Below are 16,575 nucleotides of genomic sequence, written 5' to 3'. Positions count from 1 at the left end.
AACTGGGCAATGGCATCCCTTCCCTCCCCTGGTGCCACAGCAAAGACCTCATACATTCATTGGAAAGTGAGCGTAAATGGATCAATGGGGACTAGAAAATTGGTGTATATTTTCCCCCTAAATGACAGCTGGCACACTGAAGATTCCAAAAAGAATAAGGCAGCAATACGGGAGCTTAAGCAGCAGACCCTGTTTGTGAGTACTTCTCCGTTGCTTCTGTGACTTGTATAAATTATCTGCTATTTACATTAGTGGGAAATTTGCTTCCTTTGTATTGAATCATTAGAGGTATGTCACCGTTCTGCACTAAGTAAGGAGTGACCATGTTTTGTTTGTTTGTTTTTTAAAAAAGTTTCAATTAGCATTCAGACTAAAACGAGGCAGCAACACTGGAATGGTTGTGTTGGCAGTAAGCCATTTCCATTTTTCCCCTCCCCCCCATATTTTTTTTTTATTAAATGGATGCTGATAAAAAGCAATTATTGGACTAACCTCCTTTTATTCCTCTTTGTTATTAGACACTGCGCAAAGTAATTGGAAAATACAGACAAAATCCTGAGCTCCTCTTTATATATTTGAACTTTCCTCCCCTTGCGCGTGTGTGTTTTGCCACGAGGTCTTTTTATGTCTCTTTCAATAATCATATAATTACACAATTCCTAAAGTACCTGTTGGCAACACTTCAGGGGATTTTAATCATTACAGGTGACAAGGTACTTCTTTCACATTATGCATGGGAGGATTAGCGTCCACTTTATCCCCATATAGAGAGGCTTCTTTGGCTACTGCCAAACATGCCTCCTGGAAGGCTCCAAGATGGAATTCAAAAACCCAGCTGCTTTGCACCGACGCTCAAAACACCACCGAAAACGAGACGCCATGAACCTAAATTGGAACCGAACAATTATTATTTTTAATTAAGTGGCCCATCAACTCCAAGACGTGATGTCCCAACTATTTTTAATGGATTTCACATCCTTTATTTAATTTTACAAATCTGACAGGGGCGCCAGGAAACTCACAATGCTGCAATTATATTTCTTCCAATGGCTGCGAGTTATTAACAAGCTGTCAAAACACCATAATTATTTTATACCAAGTTTGACTGATTCCATAAGCCATCTCTTTTAACTCAGTAGTTTTTCTCAGTCTCTCCCATCAATTACCATTGGTTGTGGGCATGTGCTCAGGCAAAGGAAGGGGGGGTACTATTTAAAGGAAGTTCACCACCCTGCTAGACATTAATACTAAAACCACAGCCTATCCCCAAGTCAAAGATATCACATTAGCCAATGCTTAGCAGCCTTCAAGAACACCAACAGCTGAAGAAATTAAAGGGTCCTATTTTAGATCAGCAGTAAAAGGGTGCAAGTATAGAACTACCCCTAAATTATGCATGGAATGGAGAATGTGGATAGGGAGACATTTTTCTCCCTCTCTCAAAATACTAGAACCCGGGGTCATCCCATGAAACTGATGGGTGAGAGATCCAGGACAAATAAAAGGAAGTACTTCTTCACACAGCGCATCGTTAAATTATGGAATTCACTATCACAAGATGCAGTGATGGCCACCAATCTGGATGGCTTTAAAAGGGGGTTGGATAAATTCCTGAAGGCTAAGCTATCAATGGCTACTAGCCCTGATGGTTGTGTGCTGTCTCCAGTATTCAAGGCAATAAGCCTGTGTGCACCAGTTGCTGGGGAACATGGACAGGAGGGTACTGTTGCACCATGTCATGCTTGTTCATCCCTGGCCAATGGCTGGTTAGCCACTGTGTGAACAGAGTGCTGGACTAGATGGACCCTTGGTCTGATCCAGCAGGGCTCTTATGTTCTAAATTCTGCTCTGCCCTCCATCGCACGAGAGAGGAGAGGAAACCCGGTGCATCTGTTTTGTATTAAAGAGCCTCGTAGGAAAAGTCCAGTCGGAACCGATGACCGAAACGGCTCCTTCCAAGTCTATGATTCTACGGCCAAGACCATTTTTGGATTCTGCACAAGGAAGGCACCGAACTGTGTACAAATCTTCCGGTTTCTAGGCAGCGTGCATCTGTTTCTCGGTGCCATGGTAACGAGGCACTTGAGACTCAAAGCCTCCAGAGAAGAATGTTGGACTTGAACTCGAGGAATCCACGCGCCTGCTGCATCAGCAATGCTGTCGTTACCTCAGTCCCCACACACACATCTGTGAAGTGGGAGCATCCATAACCCGCTACTCGAGAGGATGAACGCTGTAAGGAACTGGAAAAGCACTTTAAGTGCCAAGAATAACACAGTCCAGCCAACGACCGACTGAACGCAAGATGTGAGTTCTAAGAGGCTACAGGAACTCTGGGCCACTAGCACATTTCAATGAATGGAGGTGGTGCATGGGTGGGTTTGTGTGTGCGGATTGAACTCCCAGTTATTTTGATAGCTGCATTACGCTCAAGCTGCAAGTGAAGCACAGTGTTTCGTGCCCAGAGAATGCAACCAGGGCTCACATTTTGATTCAATCTCTTGCACTTGAAAAAGCATCTCTGTGTTATGTGTGCAAAAAGTGTGTTTTAGTTCAATTCTTAAAAAATGTTCCTTTGAACGAGAGCAAGAGACAGAGAGAAATGGTGCTGTAAACTCATGTTTTGCAGCCAGTGTCTCTGGAAACCATTCTGATCCCATCGATTTTCTAATCTATACCCAACTTGCAGCCTTGCTAATGCAACTTTTATACCAGCTGACCCATCTCCATTTGAGTCCTGATAAACCACAGTGCTCAAAAGGCCTTGCTTAAGTGCACTGTAATTTGCATGTGTCCTCTTCTCATCACACACAAACACACATGTACAAACACACACGCACAGACTGAAACAGCCAGGGAGTTTGAACTGCTCTCTAAAGCTACAAAATGAAGAATTCTGCTGTAAGCCTACTATTTCTCACCGTTCCAGTGTTCAAGAGAGACGCCCATTACACTGAAGCCCTCTTCAAGCATCACTCAATGAGGGAAGAAGGGGTAAACTCATTGGCCCCTGCTGCTGCCTCCCTCACATCCCGGTCTGTCACTTTCCACCTGTTGGGAAGGGAACTTCTTTAGAGGGGAAACTTTGTACAGAAGATCAGAGTTCTAAATCATGCAGTTTGTTTGTGGGGTGGGGGAGGAGTGACAGAAGCAAAGACTGCACTGGACAGGCATAGCCATTTCAAAACAGTGTGAATGGAATAGAAGGGGAGATTAGGACCCATTGTTATAGTTACGGCAGTTTGGAGGGCATCAGAAAATGGTCCCTGTTCTTTTCCCACCACTGCTTCTTTGGTCCATCCTTAAAAAGGAAAGGGGGGGGGGAACATACACTTCATTCTATACAAAATGCACACTTTGCGTTTAACGTGGTGTGGTACAAGTAAAAGGCAGCTCAGAAGCGGCACAGAACCAGTGGTGCACATTACGAAGAGAGACCTTAGCCAAGGTTAGGAGAGACGAAGAACAGATCATGCACTCTGAGCAAACCAATTTTGGCAATGGCAGGAATAATAATAATAATAATAATAATAATAATAATAATAATAATAATAATAATAATTTCTTACCCTCCTCTCCCTCTAGAGCAAGGCAGGGAACAACATTAAATACAATATAATAATTCACTTTAAAAAGGGGCAGAGAATGAGATCCTCCAACTTATTCTTTTACAGCAGGGGAGGGCCATATACGGCCTCTGTGGAAACTCAATGTGCCCCGCCTGGACATCAGGAAAAACTTTCTGACTGTTAGAGCAGTACGACAATGGAACCAATGAACTAGGGAGGTTGTGGGCTCTCCCACACTAGAGGCATTCAAGAGGCAGCTAGACAACCATCTATCAGGAATACTTTAAGGTGGATTCCTGCATTGAGCAGGGGGTTGGACTTGATGACCTTACAAGCCCCTTCCAACTCTACTATTGTATGATTCTATAATTTAAACATCTTGAAGACACTAAAAGATTGGGGTAACCCTTGCTCTTTTTTACATGAGTCATAAGAGCAGGGCAGCAGTTGACTTAGCTGGAGTGGGCACAACCCACACATTTTAAGGAATTTAAGAAATGTAACACTCAGGTCACATATGTATTATTATTATTATTATTAATTTATTTATATAGCACCATCAATGTACATGGTGCTGTACAGTAGAACAAATGCCAACTTCCCCCACTGGCTATAGGACATTTTCCTATCATAATGAAGTGTAGCAGTTCCATGGGAGAAGTTGCTGCTTCCTATAGATTGTACTAGTTGTAGGGCACTGTCAAAGTGCGGCGTGAGTGTTAATTATCACTAACACACGCAAGCCCTGCCAGAGCCCTACAACTAGTACAATCTATAGGAAGCAGCAACTTCTCCCATGGAACTGCTACACTAAATTACGACGCAAAAATCACTCCTGCTCAATGGCTCGCTCTCATGTAGCAATGTCCATTGATATTTGCTGTGTACAGGCAACAAGAGGAGGACTTGCTGATGAGATATAGATTCCCAATACAGGCAGCTGGCCTTGATCCTTCCTCATTACCAACTCCTGTATAATTAGATTTGCACTAAGCCTGCTTTCCATCACTGGGACTATGGGAGGAAAGCAGAGTGGTCAGCATCTACTTTTGCATAGGTCACCCTAAGAAGAGTCTGACCCTTAGTTCATCCAGCTCAATATTACTACATCAGCCGGCAACAGCTCCTCAGGGTTTCAGATAGGGTTGTCTTCCAGTCCCACCTGGAGATGCTTGGGGCCTTCCCCGTGCAAAATGTGTACTCTATCACGAGCTACAGCCCCTCACTGATGGATAATGGATTTCAGGGGCAAAACGGCACTCCCGTCCTCTAAAATGGCCTCCTGAAAAGATTAGCAGCCAAAGGAAAAAGACAAAGCAGGAAAGGGCAAATGTCAAGACACACAGGGAGCAGATTAAATCTGGTGACTGCCCACCAACAGGGCCCTCCAGTAAAGGTAAACTGGCAACTGCATTGTGGGTAGAAATATTGGATCAACTCACCTAGCATGTCGTGAGCTACGGCACAAACAACTCCCAGCATTCTTGACCAATTTGGTGAGAATTTTGTTCAGTTATTTTTTTTTTAACCACAATTTACAAATTTCTTCATAAACAGAACAGAAAGAACTGAGATTTAAATAATTATAATGTGGAAGAAAACAAAACTGCTACGTTTGTCCATTCAGGCAAGAGGGCTTTGAGTACTTAGCTCTTAAGAGTGTGGGAATCTCTGTATATTCAACCTTGTTTATTGTGCTGAATTTGGGCTCCATCTTTTTTTCTGATAGTCTCATCTTCTTTAAGAGCCACATGGCAAGGAGATACAACATGGCCACCTCCATTTTATACGTACCGAATTTTATCAGTGTAGAAGGTGAAAATTCCATTTGGTTGGTTTTTTTTTTTATAAGAGCTCACCACAATTCACATTTTTTGTTACTGTAAACAGGATGGAAAGAACTTGAAAATTAAAAACTTCAAATATGGGAAGAAGTGATAGATTTGTCTGTTCCTACCAATAACATTACAAAAGCTAAGTTGTATGGAACAGCCATCTGTTAGATATGCTTTAATGTACTGCATTCAGCAGGGAGTTGGACCCGATGGCCTTATAGCCCCCTTCCAACTCTACAATTCTATGGTTGGCCATGATGGCCGGGGCTGATAGGAATTGAAGTCCAAAGCATCTGGAGGCCCCCAGGTGGTTTTAGGGCCAAGGCCAGACACAACGGAGCAGCCATTCATGTGTCTGCCTCATTCACATATACACCAAGGGAGGGGTTATTACTCAGAGGAGAATTATTTATCTCCAATATCTGGGCTGGAAAAAAAACACTTGGAGGAATAGATATTGATGTAAGCCAGGGCAGGTTGGAAACTTCCTCTCCTTCATACAATACTCTCCCTGTACAGAGTCCTTGCACCTTCACTAGGTAGAAACGGGACAGGCATAGAATCATAGAACTGTTGAGTTGAAAGGGTCCACAAGGATCATCAAGTCCAACCCTCTGCAATGTGCAGGAAAACCAATTAAACCATCTATGAGAGGTAGCTGTCCAGCCCCTTCTTAAAAACCACCAGAGATGGAGAACCCACAACCTCTGTAGGTAGAGTGTTCCACTATTGTACAGATCTTACTGTCAGGAAGTTTTTCCCTATATATACCAGAAGTTTTTCCTTATATATAATCGAAATCTAGGCAGCTGTAACTTATTCCCATTATTTCAGGCCCTAAGTTCTGTGGCCATGGGAAACAGTTCTTGACCATCCTCCCTGTGGGACCCTTTTATGTACCTGAACACTGCTAACATGTCTCCCCTTAGTCTTCTTTTCTCCAGACTGAACATCCCAAGTTCCTTCATGTGAATCGCACACCAGTCTCATCTACTTTGGCCCCTAAAATGTGTGTTTATGCCGGCCAATGAAGTGATTATATTTCTTTTGCTCCTTTTGTTAAAAGGTAAGCTTGTAAATTTGTCTCTCTCACCCCCCAACCCACTCCACTGCTGTCTCAGCAGGGACGGATGTGTTCCCTTATCACAATTAATACAGTTAAAACACAGAAGATTCTAAATAGAACATGCATCTCTTTGGGGTTTCTATTTAACATTCAAGGAGAACAGGGGGAAAAAAAGCACACTCTGCTTTGGAGGTCACCTTGACTGAACACTATATTAAAAACCACACGGCTGTATGCCACTGCCCAACAGGGTTTATCATTAAAATGGGTGAATGGAAAAAGCCCAATCTTCAAAGAGCAAGACCATTTATTTCCAATAAGCTTCTCTCTTTGGAAAGTAAAGGACAAAGTCATCCAGCTCAAAATGAAGTTGGGGTGGGTGGGGAATAAAGAGCCATAGAACTGGATCATGCAGGCTTGCTGCCTGATTCCACGTCCTGATTTTTCGGCGCTGTCCTCAAAACCCAGACGGTGAGCTTCTAGATTAAGTGGCGCGATAATTTTGTCCTTAGCACTGGAGCTGAACCGCATTCTGCACACAATGAAAGAGAGAGAGCTGCCGGTTTGCTTATTGAAGCTGTTTGCAGAAGGGCTTAAACCCCGTAATGCAAAAACGGTATGCCAGGCAGGAGAAAACTGCTAGCATGCCATGAAGAAAAGCTGAAACGAGCCCAGAAAAGAGGTTGCCTGCTGAATCTCTACATGAATCACTGTTCTGCTTCTGCCTTCCAGTTGAGAGTAATGCTTATCCAGTGACTCATACCAACTTGGGTGGCTTTAAAAGAGGGTTGGATAAATTCCAGGAGGAAGTTATCAATGGCTATTAGTCCTAGCAGCTATGTACGACCTCCAGTATCAGAGATTGTATGCTTATGTACATCAGTTGCTAGGGAGTTACACTCACGTCCTACTTATGGGTGTCTCAATGTTTGGCCACTCTGTTGATGCTGGACTAGATGGATCCTTGGTCTCATCTAGCATGGCTGTTCTTATGTCCAAGATACAACACCCTAGTTTCGCTAACCGTGAACGTTCAAACCACTATACCACATGAGGCTGCAAGCCTATGTACACTAGTTGCTGGGGAGCATGGGTGGGAGGGCACTATTGCACCGTGTCCTGCGTGTGCGTCCCCGGTCAGCAGCTGGTTGGCATCTCTGTGAACAGAGTGCTGGACTAGATGGGCCCTTGATCTGACCCAGCAGGGCTCTTATGTTTCTAATTAATGTGGCCTCCAAGTTCTTCTCCAAAAATTGAATTTGGGCCTTGGGCTGAAAGAGGCTCAACACCTCTGCTCTGATGATGCTCAGACTGGCCAGGTGTATTTCCAGCTCTTGCAAACACCTGGGATTCTCCATGCCATGGAGACAGAACCCCCCAAAACCCTGTGCCGGTATGGTGGATAACTTCGGGGGACCACTGCATATTTATGCAGTAGACATTTAATGCCCAGAAGCCCCTAGTTGTACAAGGATACCTCTCTAGTCCCCCTACTGAAAACATGCATAAAGAAAACGTGAACGTGAAAAGGAGAGACAGGAGACACTCTTTCCAGATGAGAACACTGTGTTTGGCACAAGGGTCCTCAGGCAAATCACGAGTGCACCCCACCACCACCTCTCCAGCTTGTCAATGAGAACAAAACCAATCTTGAGTTTCATTAAAAGGTGTTGAGTTGACTTCAGGAGACATCATACAAAGCTATACCAGATCTACATCTCTCCACTTACTGCTTAAACTCTCTAGTATCCCATTAATTATCTCTCTGACAAACTTCCCTTTTCAGAGGCAGAATCATCATGACCTGGCAAAGCTCTTAAGAGTTAATAATGAGTGTGGTTGCAGGGCTCATTGCAACAGTTCAGAAGCCATCCGAAAAGACGTTCTACCATCGGTAGCATAGCCAGCTTTGTATTACTTCTGAAAGGGTGCCATGTAACCTGAGGGATTCTGACCAGAAAAACATACTAGCCGAAAATTGCAGCTCTAAAACTACCTTTTAATCCCAATACATCATGCACTAATTTCTTGGTACGAGAGCTGCCGCAAGGTTAATTGGCAGAGAATCTAACCATGGTGCACACACCCTGCTACCAAAGACAACATTCCAAAATAGATACTTGAATTCATAAATAAAATTGAGATGGGTAGCCTGATTTTTTAATTTAAAATATAATTCCCAAGGAGGTTCTCCCAGCTGACTTTTCTCTTTACCTCTCTCTGTCATTTGCAAGGTTCCCTCTGTAGCTTAATTGTTTTTCTACACACTCTTCTCAAGCAAAAAACAATCATCTCCTCGCACTGGAGATCTGCTGTCCAGTTTCTCAATCTCATGTCTCTTCCCCCACCCCTTCAGTGGAAACTCTACACGGTAGTTTCTTCCCAAGGCGCTCCATAACATAAACTGAACATTGTTCAACCAGCTCAGAGATTTTCACTTTTACGTGGAAGGATAATTACTTCCATAATGTGAGAAAAAGTTATTTATAAGACTGATTGGTGTTTTGCCATGTTCTTTTCTTAAAAAACAAAAAAACAGATGAAATTTAAATTCAGTGACACCTAAAAGAACAGGAAGGCAGCCACACTCATACAAATTATAGTGCCGCCTTCCCACCCTGGTACCCACCACTGACCCTGCTGGCTGTGGATGATGGGTATTGTAGTCTAACACATTTCAGAGGCACCAGGCTGGGCAAGACTGTATGCATGAAATCCCATGTCTCAGAACTCCAACTTAACAGATCCTGCTGTGACCTATATGTAACCCCATGTTTCCAACATGCTCCCATGTCCCAGAATGTTGCATAGCCATTGAAGCATACATATATGCATTACCAGGTTCTTACCCTACTACGCAAATTACATGCTTTAAGACACTTATCTTCAAATGTGACCATCTGTGCAGCACAGTAGGAAATAGACATTGTATATTGTGCTCTGGATACAATTCCTAATTGTTGGGTCAAAAATGCAACTGTATAACTTTTTTTAAGGTGTGAGGAAGCAAAGCATTGTGAACTCATAAGCCATAGGCATGCCTGCAAGTTTGAGAAATTGGATATCTCTGGATTTCTCAAATCTGCGTGAATAAATGCTGTGTGAAAGTCCATATGAGCAGAACATTGTTTTTACAAGAACATTAAGGTTATTGTGGTAACTTTGAAGGGAAGGGGAAATTCCCAGTATTGTAGATGAAACAGAATGTGTCTTCCAGACTTCATTGCCACAAAGATCTGAACACACACTGAGCAGTTTAGAAATCCTAGAGGAAAAAGGTCCACAGTATAGCTACTCCATTTCCCTAATCGCTGGTTCTTATAAAACCAAGTTTTTACGATGGTGCAGAGATCAACAAGATGGAACTAGACATGAACTGCCACGTGCACAAAGCTTTCACTTCTTCAGAAGTTTAGGCTCCAACGAAAATGGCCACATAAATACAAACTCGGGGAAGAATCTTGTAGGATTCTACTAGTCACCATCTTTTCTAGTTGTCTGCAAATATTCATTAGTAAGAACATAGGAAGCCATTCTTACATGGGGACTGTATGTGCCCAGCTTCCCATGGTCTGTCATGTTGTGTGAACCCAGGCAGCAGGGGTTGTTTGAGGGTTGGATAACCCTTGAATAATCCACGGCTTGTTTTAGGGTTATTTGAGAGTGGCCTAATATTCAAATAACTCCTGTTGTCTGGGTTCGCATGAAACAACTAGCTACAGCAAGGCAGTCACCTGTGGGTGCAGTGCAAAAGTACGTCCACGGGTGCTCGGCCTGATACAACAACTCCCACAGGTAAATCAAGCCATAGTGGGCTATCATGTTATGCAAACCAGATGAGTCACTGGGCCAAAGTCACCCAATGAGATTCATGGCTACGTGAATATGAGCTCAACGTTCAAAACACTATACCAGATGAGGACAGCACAAAAGGGTATTTATATATAGTATCAATGAGAGCCACCCAAGAAGGGGCTTTTTAAAAAAGATTCTAAACTACAACATAAATTGTGCATACATTACTTTAGAAGATTTTGGTCTTGGTAATCCCCTTTACTAATGTTAGCAGCAGATGGCTAGCTGGCAATTCCCATACTCAAAAGCAGCAACCACTCCTGGGAAAGGAAAACCCCACGGGCGTGCCTGACAATTTTTGGCCTCGCTTTGTTACTGGAATTAAAAAAAAAAAACTCCACCAAACCCACATACATCTACACAAACACAGATTTGCCACTTTGGCTTCTCAAAGCACCTCAAGTACTACACACCCTCCTCATTCGACACATGAAAGGAAACGAGTGGATTTTGCTTATCCTATTTATTCTGATGAGCCAATTAAAGCCCAAGACACTGAAAGTGAAGGTGCTGTCTTGAATATTGATAGGGGTGATCTGTAGACAGCAATTTCCTCTCTCTGCGCGCGCACACACACACGCACGCAGCTACAGCTTTATGAATTCTAAGGACCGCTTTGCACCTGGCTACTTTTTTTATACCGATCTTGGGCCTGCACAACCAGTGACCCTCCAAGCCATGTTCAGAGAAACATGTGCGCGCTATCGCATGGGTAGTGAAAATGCTTGCGTACTAATGTTAGCAAAAGATTAGATATTACTTACATTTTTACCCCACGCTTCCTCCCCAAAGCAGCAAACGTGGTCACACACACCCTGCTTTACCTTGGCAACAACCCTTCATGGTAGGTTGCATAGGATATATCTGCTACAGGCTACAAGAGTTAGACCAGGGCTAATCGCATAGCGATTAAAGGAATTAGGTAAATCCGCAATACAAATTTGACAGACTTTGAACTCACCTGGGTGCCTTTAGGCAACCCATTCTTTCAGCCTCTTCTCTCCAGTCTTTAAAATGGGGAGAACACCACCCTAACTTTCAGGACACGACACAAGAAGAGCCCTGCTGGATCAGACCAAGGGTCCATCTAGTCCAGCATTCTAGTCATACAATGACCAACCAGCTACCCACGGGCAACCCATAAGCAGGACATGGGCACGACAGCACCCTCCAACACCACATGCAGCATTTTGGGCACTGACAGAAAACATGAAATAAATAACATGAGTAACTAACTAACAATTAGTACATGCTTTTTGCTATGCCACACAAAAGAACAGCCCCAAGAGATCATTTCTACAAAGCCTTTTGGTAGCAACTCCCTTGAGACACGAAAGGATTGCGTGTGGGTGGGGTCTTTTTGCTTGCCGTTCTCATTGTCACCTTCTTATCTGTATAGGTTACTCAAGGCTCACATGACTCATCAGTCAACTGAATGGATACCTAGTTGAGATACTTTAGCCGCCCTACGCAGTAAAGACTCTTGAATTTAATGCAACTCTCCTTTTTGACCAGGAAACAGAACATAACCTCCCCAAAAAGGTCATATTGGGTAGGGGCATGATGCAACAGCCTTGCTGAAGCTATGCAGGTATGCATTTCACAAGGATAGGACATCTCCTGGGAACCCTCATGTGTAAATTCCTTTAGTGAAGAAAAGCAGCAGGATCTAAATAAAGATGCTCACTTTTGCTCCAGGAAAACAACGGAGAGATCATGGATGGATTCAAGTGACCAACAACTGGAACTCAAGGAAAGACAGGCTGTCAAAAACAGAATTTTCCTTCCCAATTGTCTGTCATTCCAGCAAACAAGGAGGCACATATCTGCCTGCGTCACAGTGGGATGCAGAAGGTCATGTTGGCTTTCAACTTTATGACAGTATTAGCTCAACTACACAGGTGTTAGCCATTTGGGGAAGAAAAACTAACTCAAGAATACACACTTCTCCAATACACCAGGGCTTTGCTGCCTGGATGAAACGCCTACTCACCACAAAGATAAGAGAGGTTTTACACACTTTTTATGGCCCATTGGAAAACACACATGAAAATAGGAACAAGATGGGCATCAAGGAAAAACATTTTGCATGTCCCTTAACTATTGCTTGTGCCTCCATAGGAAGGCCCCACTTCACCCTTTGGCTCCTTTCCTTCTCAATGAAGTAGTGGAAAGGAGAATCATTGGGACAGCGGTCTTCCCCCTCCCCCAGATCCTTTTGCCCCCTCCAACAGCATAGGTAATCAATGCACAGAAATTGAATTTTCCATCCAGAGCAAACTTTGTTGGAGACAGGAAACTCAAGAATGTATATTGACCATCATTGCAACACAGCAAAGCAAGTTTGAACAATGTACCAACCAAAATAGATTATCCCCGCCATATACAAGGTAACTGACTTGCACATTCCTCAATGACAATTCTGAAGGTTCATTGATTCAATAGGCTCTTAGCCTTGGTGGCAGGCAGGCATAGGGCAATGCCCAGAAATTGGGAAATCCTTAAGGGACAACAGAAAGCAAACTTCACCAGGAAAACTATCACGTTTAGGATCACCACCCACAAAGCAACACAAGCTGTCTCAAGGGAAGTCTTAGTCAACTTTTGACCATCCAATTTACAATTAAAGTCATTTCCATGGGAGGGCGGGGAGCGTGCACACCCAATCCCATGCATGCATCATCACAACATAGCATTTTCCCTCCTTTCACAAAAGGCCCAACAATTTTAAATTTCAAGCAAAACCCAGCTAAAATTGAATAAAAATGATAACAGTTAAAAGGTTCCAATGTGGTAAGCATTTCTTACGATACATACAAATCTTTTAGGATAACCCTAAAAGTAACAGAAGCTTGTTACAGAATACAGGACTCATTTTCTAGAGAATCATATAGCATCCAGAGGGCTTGCGGTCATAAATGGGGCACACATTCAAATTGCATTTTTGAAAAAGTTTGGGGCAAAACTTCCAACATTCACTGCTGAACACTGAGCAGGTTCTTAATAGACAAACTGGCCATCATCAGAACCAATTGCTCACTTCTGTGCATTATAAACAGGCACCCAAAGTTTGTATATATATATATATATATTACATTAGCATATTCGAATGGACAAAGTGACTAAGAAATATAACAGGATAAAACACTTACCAGAAAGTCTCTTATCAGCTGAAACTTTCCCATCACATCATGAACAACAAAAATAAAAAGCCACACAAAATCCCCTAGCTTGTCACAGTCCCTCTGAAAATATTAAATTTCCTGCTCTACTTAACTTCTACACTCAGACAACACAAGGAGTATTTTCACAGCAAACATTGTTCACAATAAGTCAGAGTAGCAAGATACATATTTTTTGCCAACCGATTAACATCAAGAAAACATCACAGACTAGATTTTTTTTAATTACTGCAAATCAGTAAAAAGAATTTATTTATTTATTTATTTATTACATTTATATACCGCCCCACAGCCGAAGCTCTCTGGGCAGGTCACAAAAACTAAAACCAGTAAACACCTATCTCTGAATAAACACCTTTTCAGTAAACACCTCTGAAAACACCTATCTTCACTATTTCACTTCCCTCCACCCAATATCATACATGTGCCACTCACTTTTACAGTCTCCAGCCAGAGATAAAGTAACATTTTGGCAACGCAAACACAAAACAGAAATATTTTTAAAATTACTCCACCAACCAGGCACACAATTTAGCATTTCACAACAACCTCATTTCTCTCCATCATGCACCCCCTTTCAGAATATATCATGCAAGGAAAACAAAAAGTAAGAAGAAAGAAAGGAAGCTCCCAAAGAAAACCACAACTTTTTTTTTGCACTTTCCTCTGTAGGCATACCAACCCATTAAAATTCTAAACAAACACAAAACTTGCCCTGAGCACAACACAGTTGGTTTATCAGCTGAAATGGAAAATACAGGGTTACCCAAACGTGTTGGCCTACATTAACTCAGGGGGGGGGGGAAGAGAGAGAGAAAAAGCAGACCCAACGAGTATTCCCAAGATGTTGCTAGATGCTTATCACGCTTTGGACCATATACACACATGCTCCCACGCCCCGTGCCTTTCATTCCTCCAGGCTGAATACACATTGCTCAGGTGCAAGAAGAAGTTAATTGATATTGACAAGAGAAGGAAAGGAGCTGAGGTCTAGCTGAGCCCTAAATACACCCCAAGCAGCCCTAAGGATCCCAAGACGGTCCTAAAGCCCATGAAAGAGAGCAACCCTCCCACCCACCCCTTGATCTCTTACCTCCAAGGCTTCCATGGTACTGAAGCTGGCGATCGCAAATCCATCAATTAAATCCTCTTCCTGCGAACTGGATTCTCGCCTCCTCCGCCTCGGAGGTCTGACATTTCTGACCGAAGACGCCTGGCTCTTAGGATTTGGACAGTTTTGGGTTGTATTCTCCTTGCCCGGGCTCAGTTCCCTCTCGGATGCCGAAGAAGGGCTTTGATTCGGGCGGTCTCGGCCATTTGGATCCCTTCGCCTCACGCGGTCCCTTTGGGACCTAGATTTTCTGCTCTGTCTTATTTTGCCATCCATTTCCAAAATAATAATAGTAATAATAATAATATCCCAAAATTTTATTACAGAAGATCAGAGCGATGACGATTTTTTTTAGAAAAAAAACCACACTCACCAAACAAGCCACCCTATTAATCCAGCTTCTCTTTTTCTCTCTCTCTTTTTAAAGGGCTCCTTTCTTCAGGCTGATCAAATCCAAAGGGAAGGGGGGGGGGGAGAGAAATATAATCCAACAGACCTCTATGGAGAGAAAGGAGTGATCCAATGGAGGGCAGAATAAAGAAACTGATCCAGAAGAAGGGGGGGGAATGTAAATCCACGAAGTGACCTTGACAAATCTTCCCCCTCCCTTACCAAAAAAAAAAAAAAAAGCCACAAAAAATTAAAAGGGGGGGGGGGTTATTATTATTTTTTAAAAAATACACAAACCATCACACTGCAATTAATCTCGAGTTCGGATCCGGAGAGAGAGAGAGAGAGAAAAGAGGCAAAGCCAAGCTTCCCCCCCCCCAAACACACACACCGCCACCCCACCCCCCTCCAAGAGGAGAAAAAAAATGTATTTCAAGAAAAAGAAAAAATCACACGCATAAAAATCAGAGACAGGCAGACAGATCCAGGAGGTCGAATCCAGGCTCGGAGGGAGGGGAAAAAATCATAAATCCAGAGCAACGATGAGAAGAAACAGCACAAGCGGTGGTGGTGGTGGCGGCGGCGGCTACTCCTCCTCGACGAACCCCCCCTCCTCCTCTTCTCTCTCTCTCTCTCCCCCCCCTCTCTCTTTCCTCCCTCCCGCCCCGGGGCAAAGCGGCGCCCCGCCCCGGGTTCGAATCCAGGCGTGAGGCGGGGATGGAAAAAAAAAGAGAGAGAGAAAATGGCAACAAGAGGGTTCCGGATTCCACGCGCGCGCGCCGCAACTTTGTTGCGAGGCGAGAGGCGGCTCTCCTTGCGCAGCCTCCTCCTCCTCCTCCGCTGCTGCTGCTGCTAGCTCCGCCGCCCGCGCGCCCCTCTGGCTCGCCTCCGCCTGGGCCCGGCGGCTCCCCCAACTTCTCCCAGCCGCTTGGCGAGCTCCGCGCCCTGCCCGCCTCCCCAACCCGGCGGCGGCGGCGGCGGCCACCAGCAGCAGCCGCCTCGCCGGAGCTGCGCCCCTTGTCTCCCTTTCTTCGTCTCCTCCTCCCTCCTCCTCCTCTCCTCTCCTCAGCGCCTGTGTGTGTGTGTGAGAGAGAGAGAGGGAGGGAGGGAGTGTGCGCGTCTCGCCCTCGCTCGCGTCCCCTCAGGCTGCTGCGCTGCTCCTGCTCGGATTCCGCCCCATTCTCTCCCCCACCCTCCCACCCCCACCGAGCAAGCTGGGCACTCGCTCGCTCAGGCTTTTAGCACCGCCCGGCCGGCCGCGCATGAGCAAGGGCTACCAGCTGCGCGTCATTCCCCGGCGCAGGCCCCGAGCACGGCTGCCGCTCGCTCGCTCGCCTCCGCGCTCTCCCCGGCTCGCGTGCTCTCCGTCGCGCGCGCGCGCACACACACACACTTGCCGGGGCGCGCGCGCGCCCTCGCCCCTCACTTGTTCTCCTCCTCGAAGAAAGCTCCCGCGGGTTGGGGTTGGGGTAGGTTGTTCGCCGCGGCTCTCGCTCGCGTTCTCCAGGACTGCGGTCGAGGCGCTCGTCGTGGGAAAGGGTTCCAAAGACCCGGGTCAAGAGAGAAA

The 16,575-nt window shown here is 44.6% G+C and overlaps 1 protein-coding gene across 13 annotated transcripts in view; it reads right to left on the bottom strand.

Moving 5' to 3' along the window:
- Nucleotides 1-14,974, bottom strand: part of FBRSL1 (fibrosin like 1) — a 721,580-nt gene extending 706,606 nt beyond the window's left edge. For all 13 annotated transcript variants that reach the window (XM_063144094.1, XM_063144088.1, XM_063144096.1 and 10 more), the window contains exon 1: nucleotides 14,601-14,974. In XM_063144094.1, the coding sequence (XP_063000164.1) occupies nucleotides 14,601-14,894 (294 nt within the window). In that variant the 5' untranslated portion in view covers nucleotides 14,895-14,974. The remainder of the gene's footprint in view (nucleotides 1-14,600) is intronic.
- Between the last annotated feature and the right edge of the window lie 1,601 nt (nucleotides 14,975-16,575).

The sequence above is a fragment of the Elgaria multicarinata genome, chromosome 18 (genome assembly GCF_023053635.1).
Source record: "Elgaria multicarinata webbii isolate HBS135686 ecotype San Diego chromosome 18, rElgMul1.1.pri, whole genome shotgun sequence".
NCBI lineage: Eukaryota > Metazoa > Chordata > Lepidosauria > Squamata > Anguidae > Elgaria > Elgaria multicarinata.
Note: the sequence above shows the minus strand (reverse complement) of the source record. Positions and strands in the feature narration are given on the sequence as shown.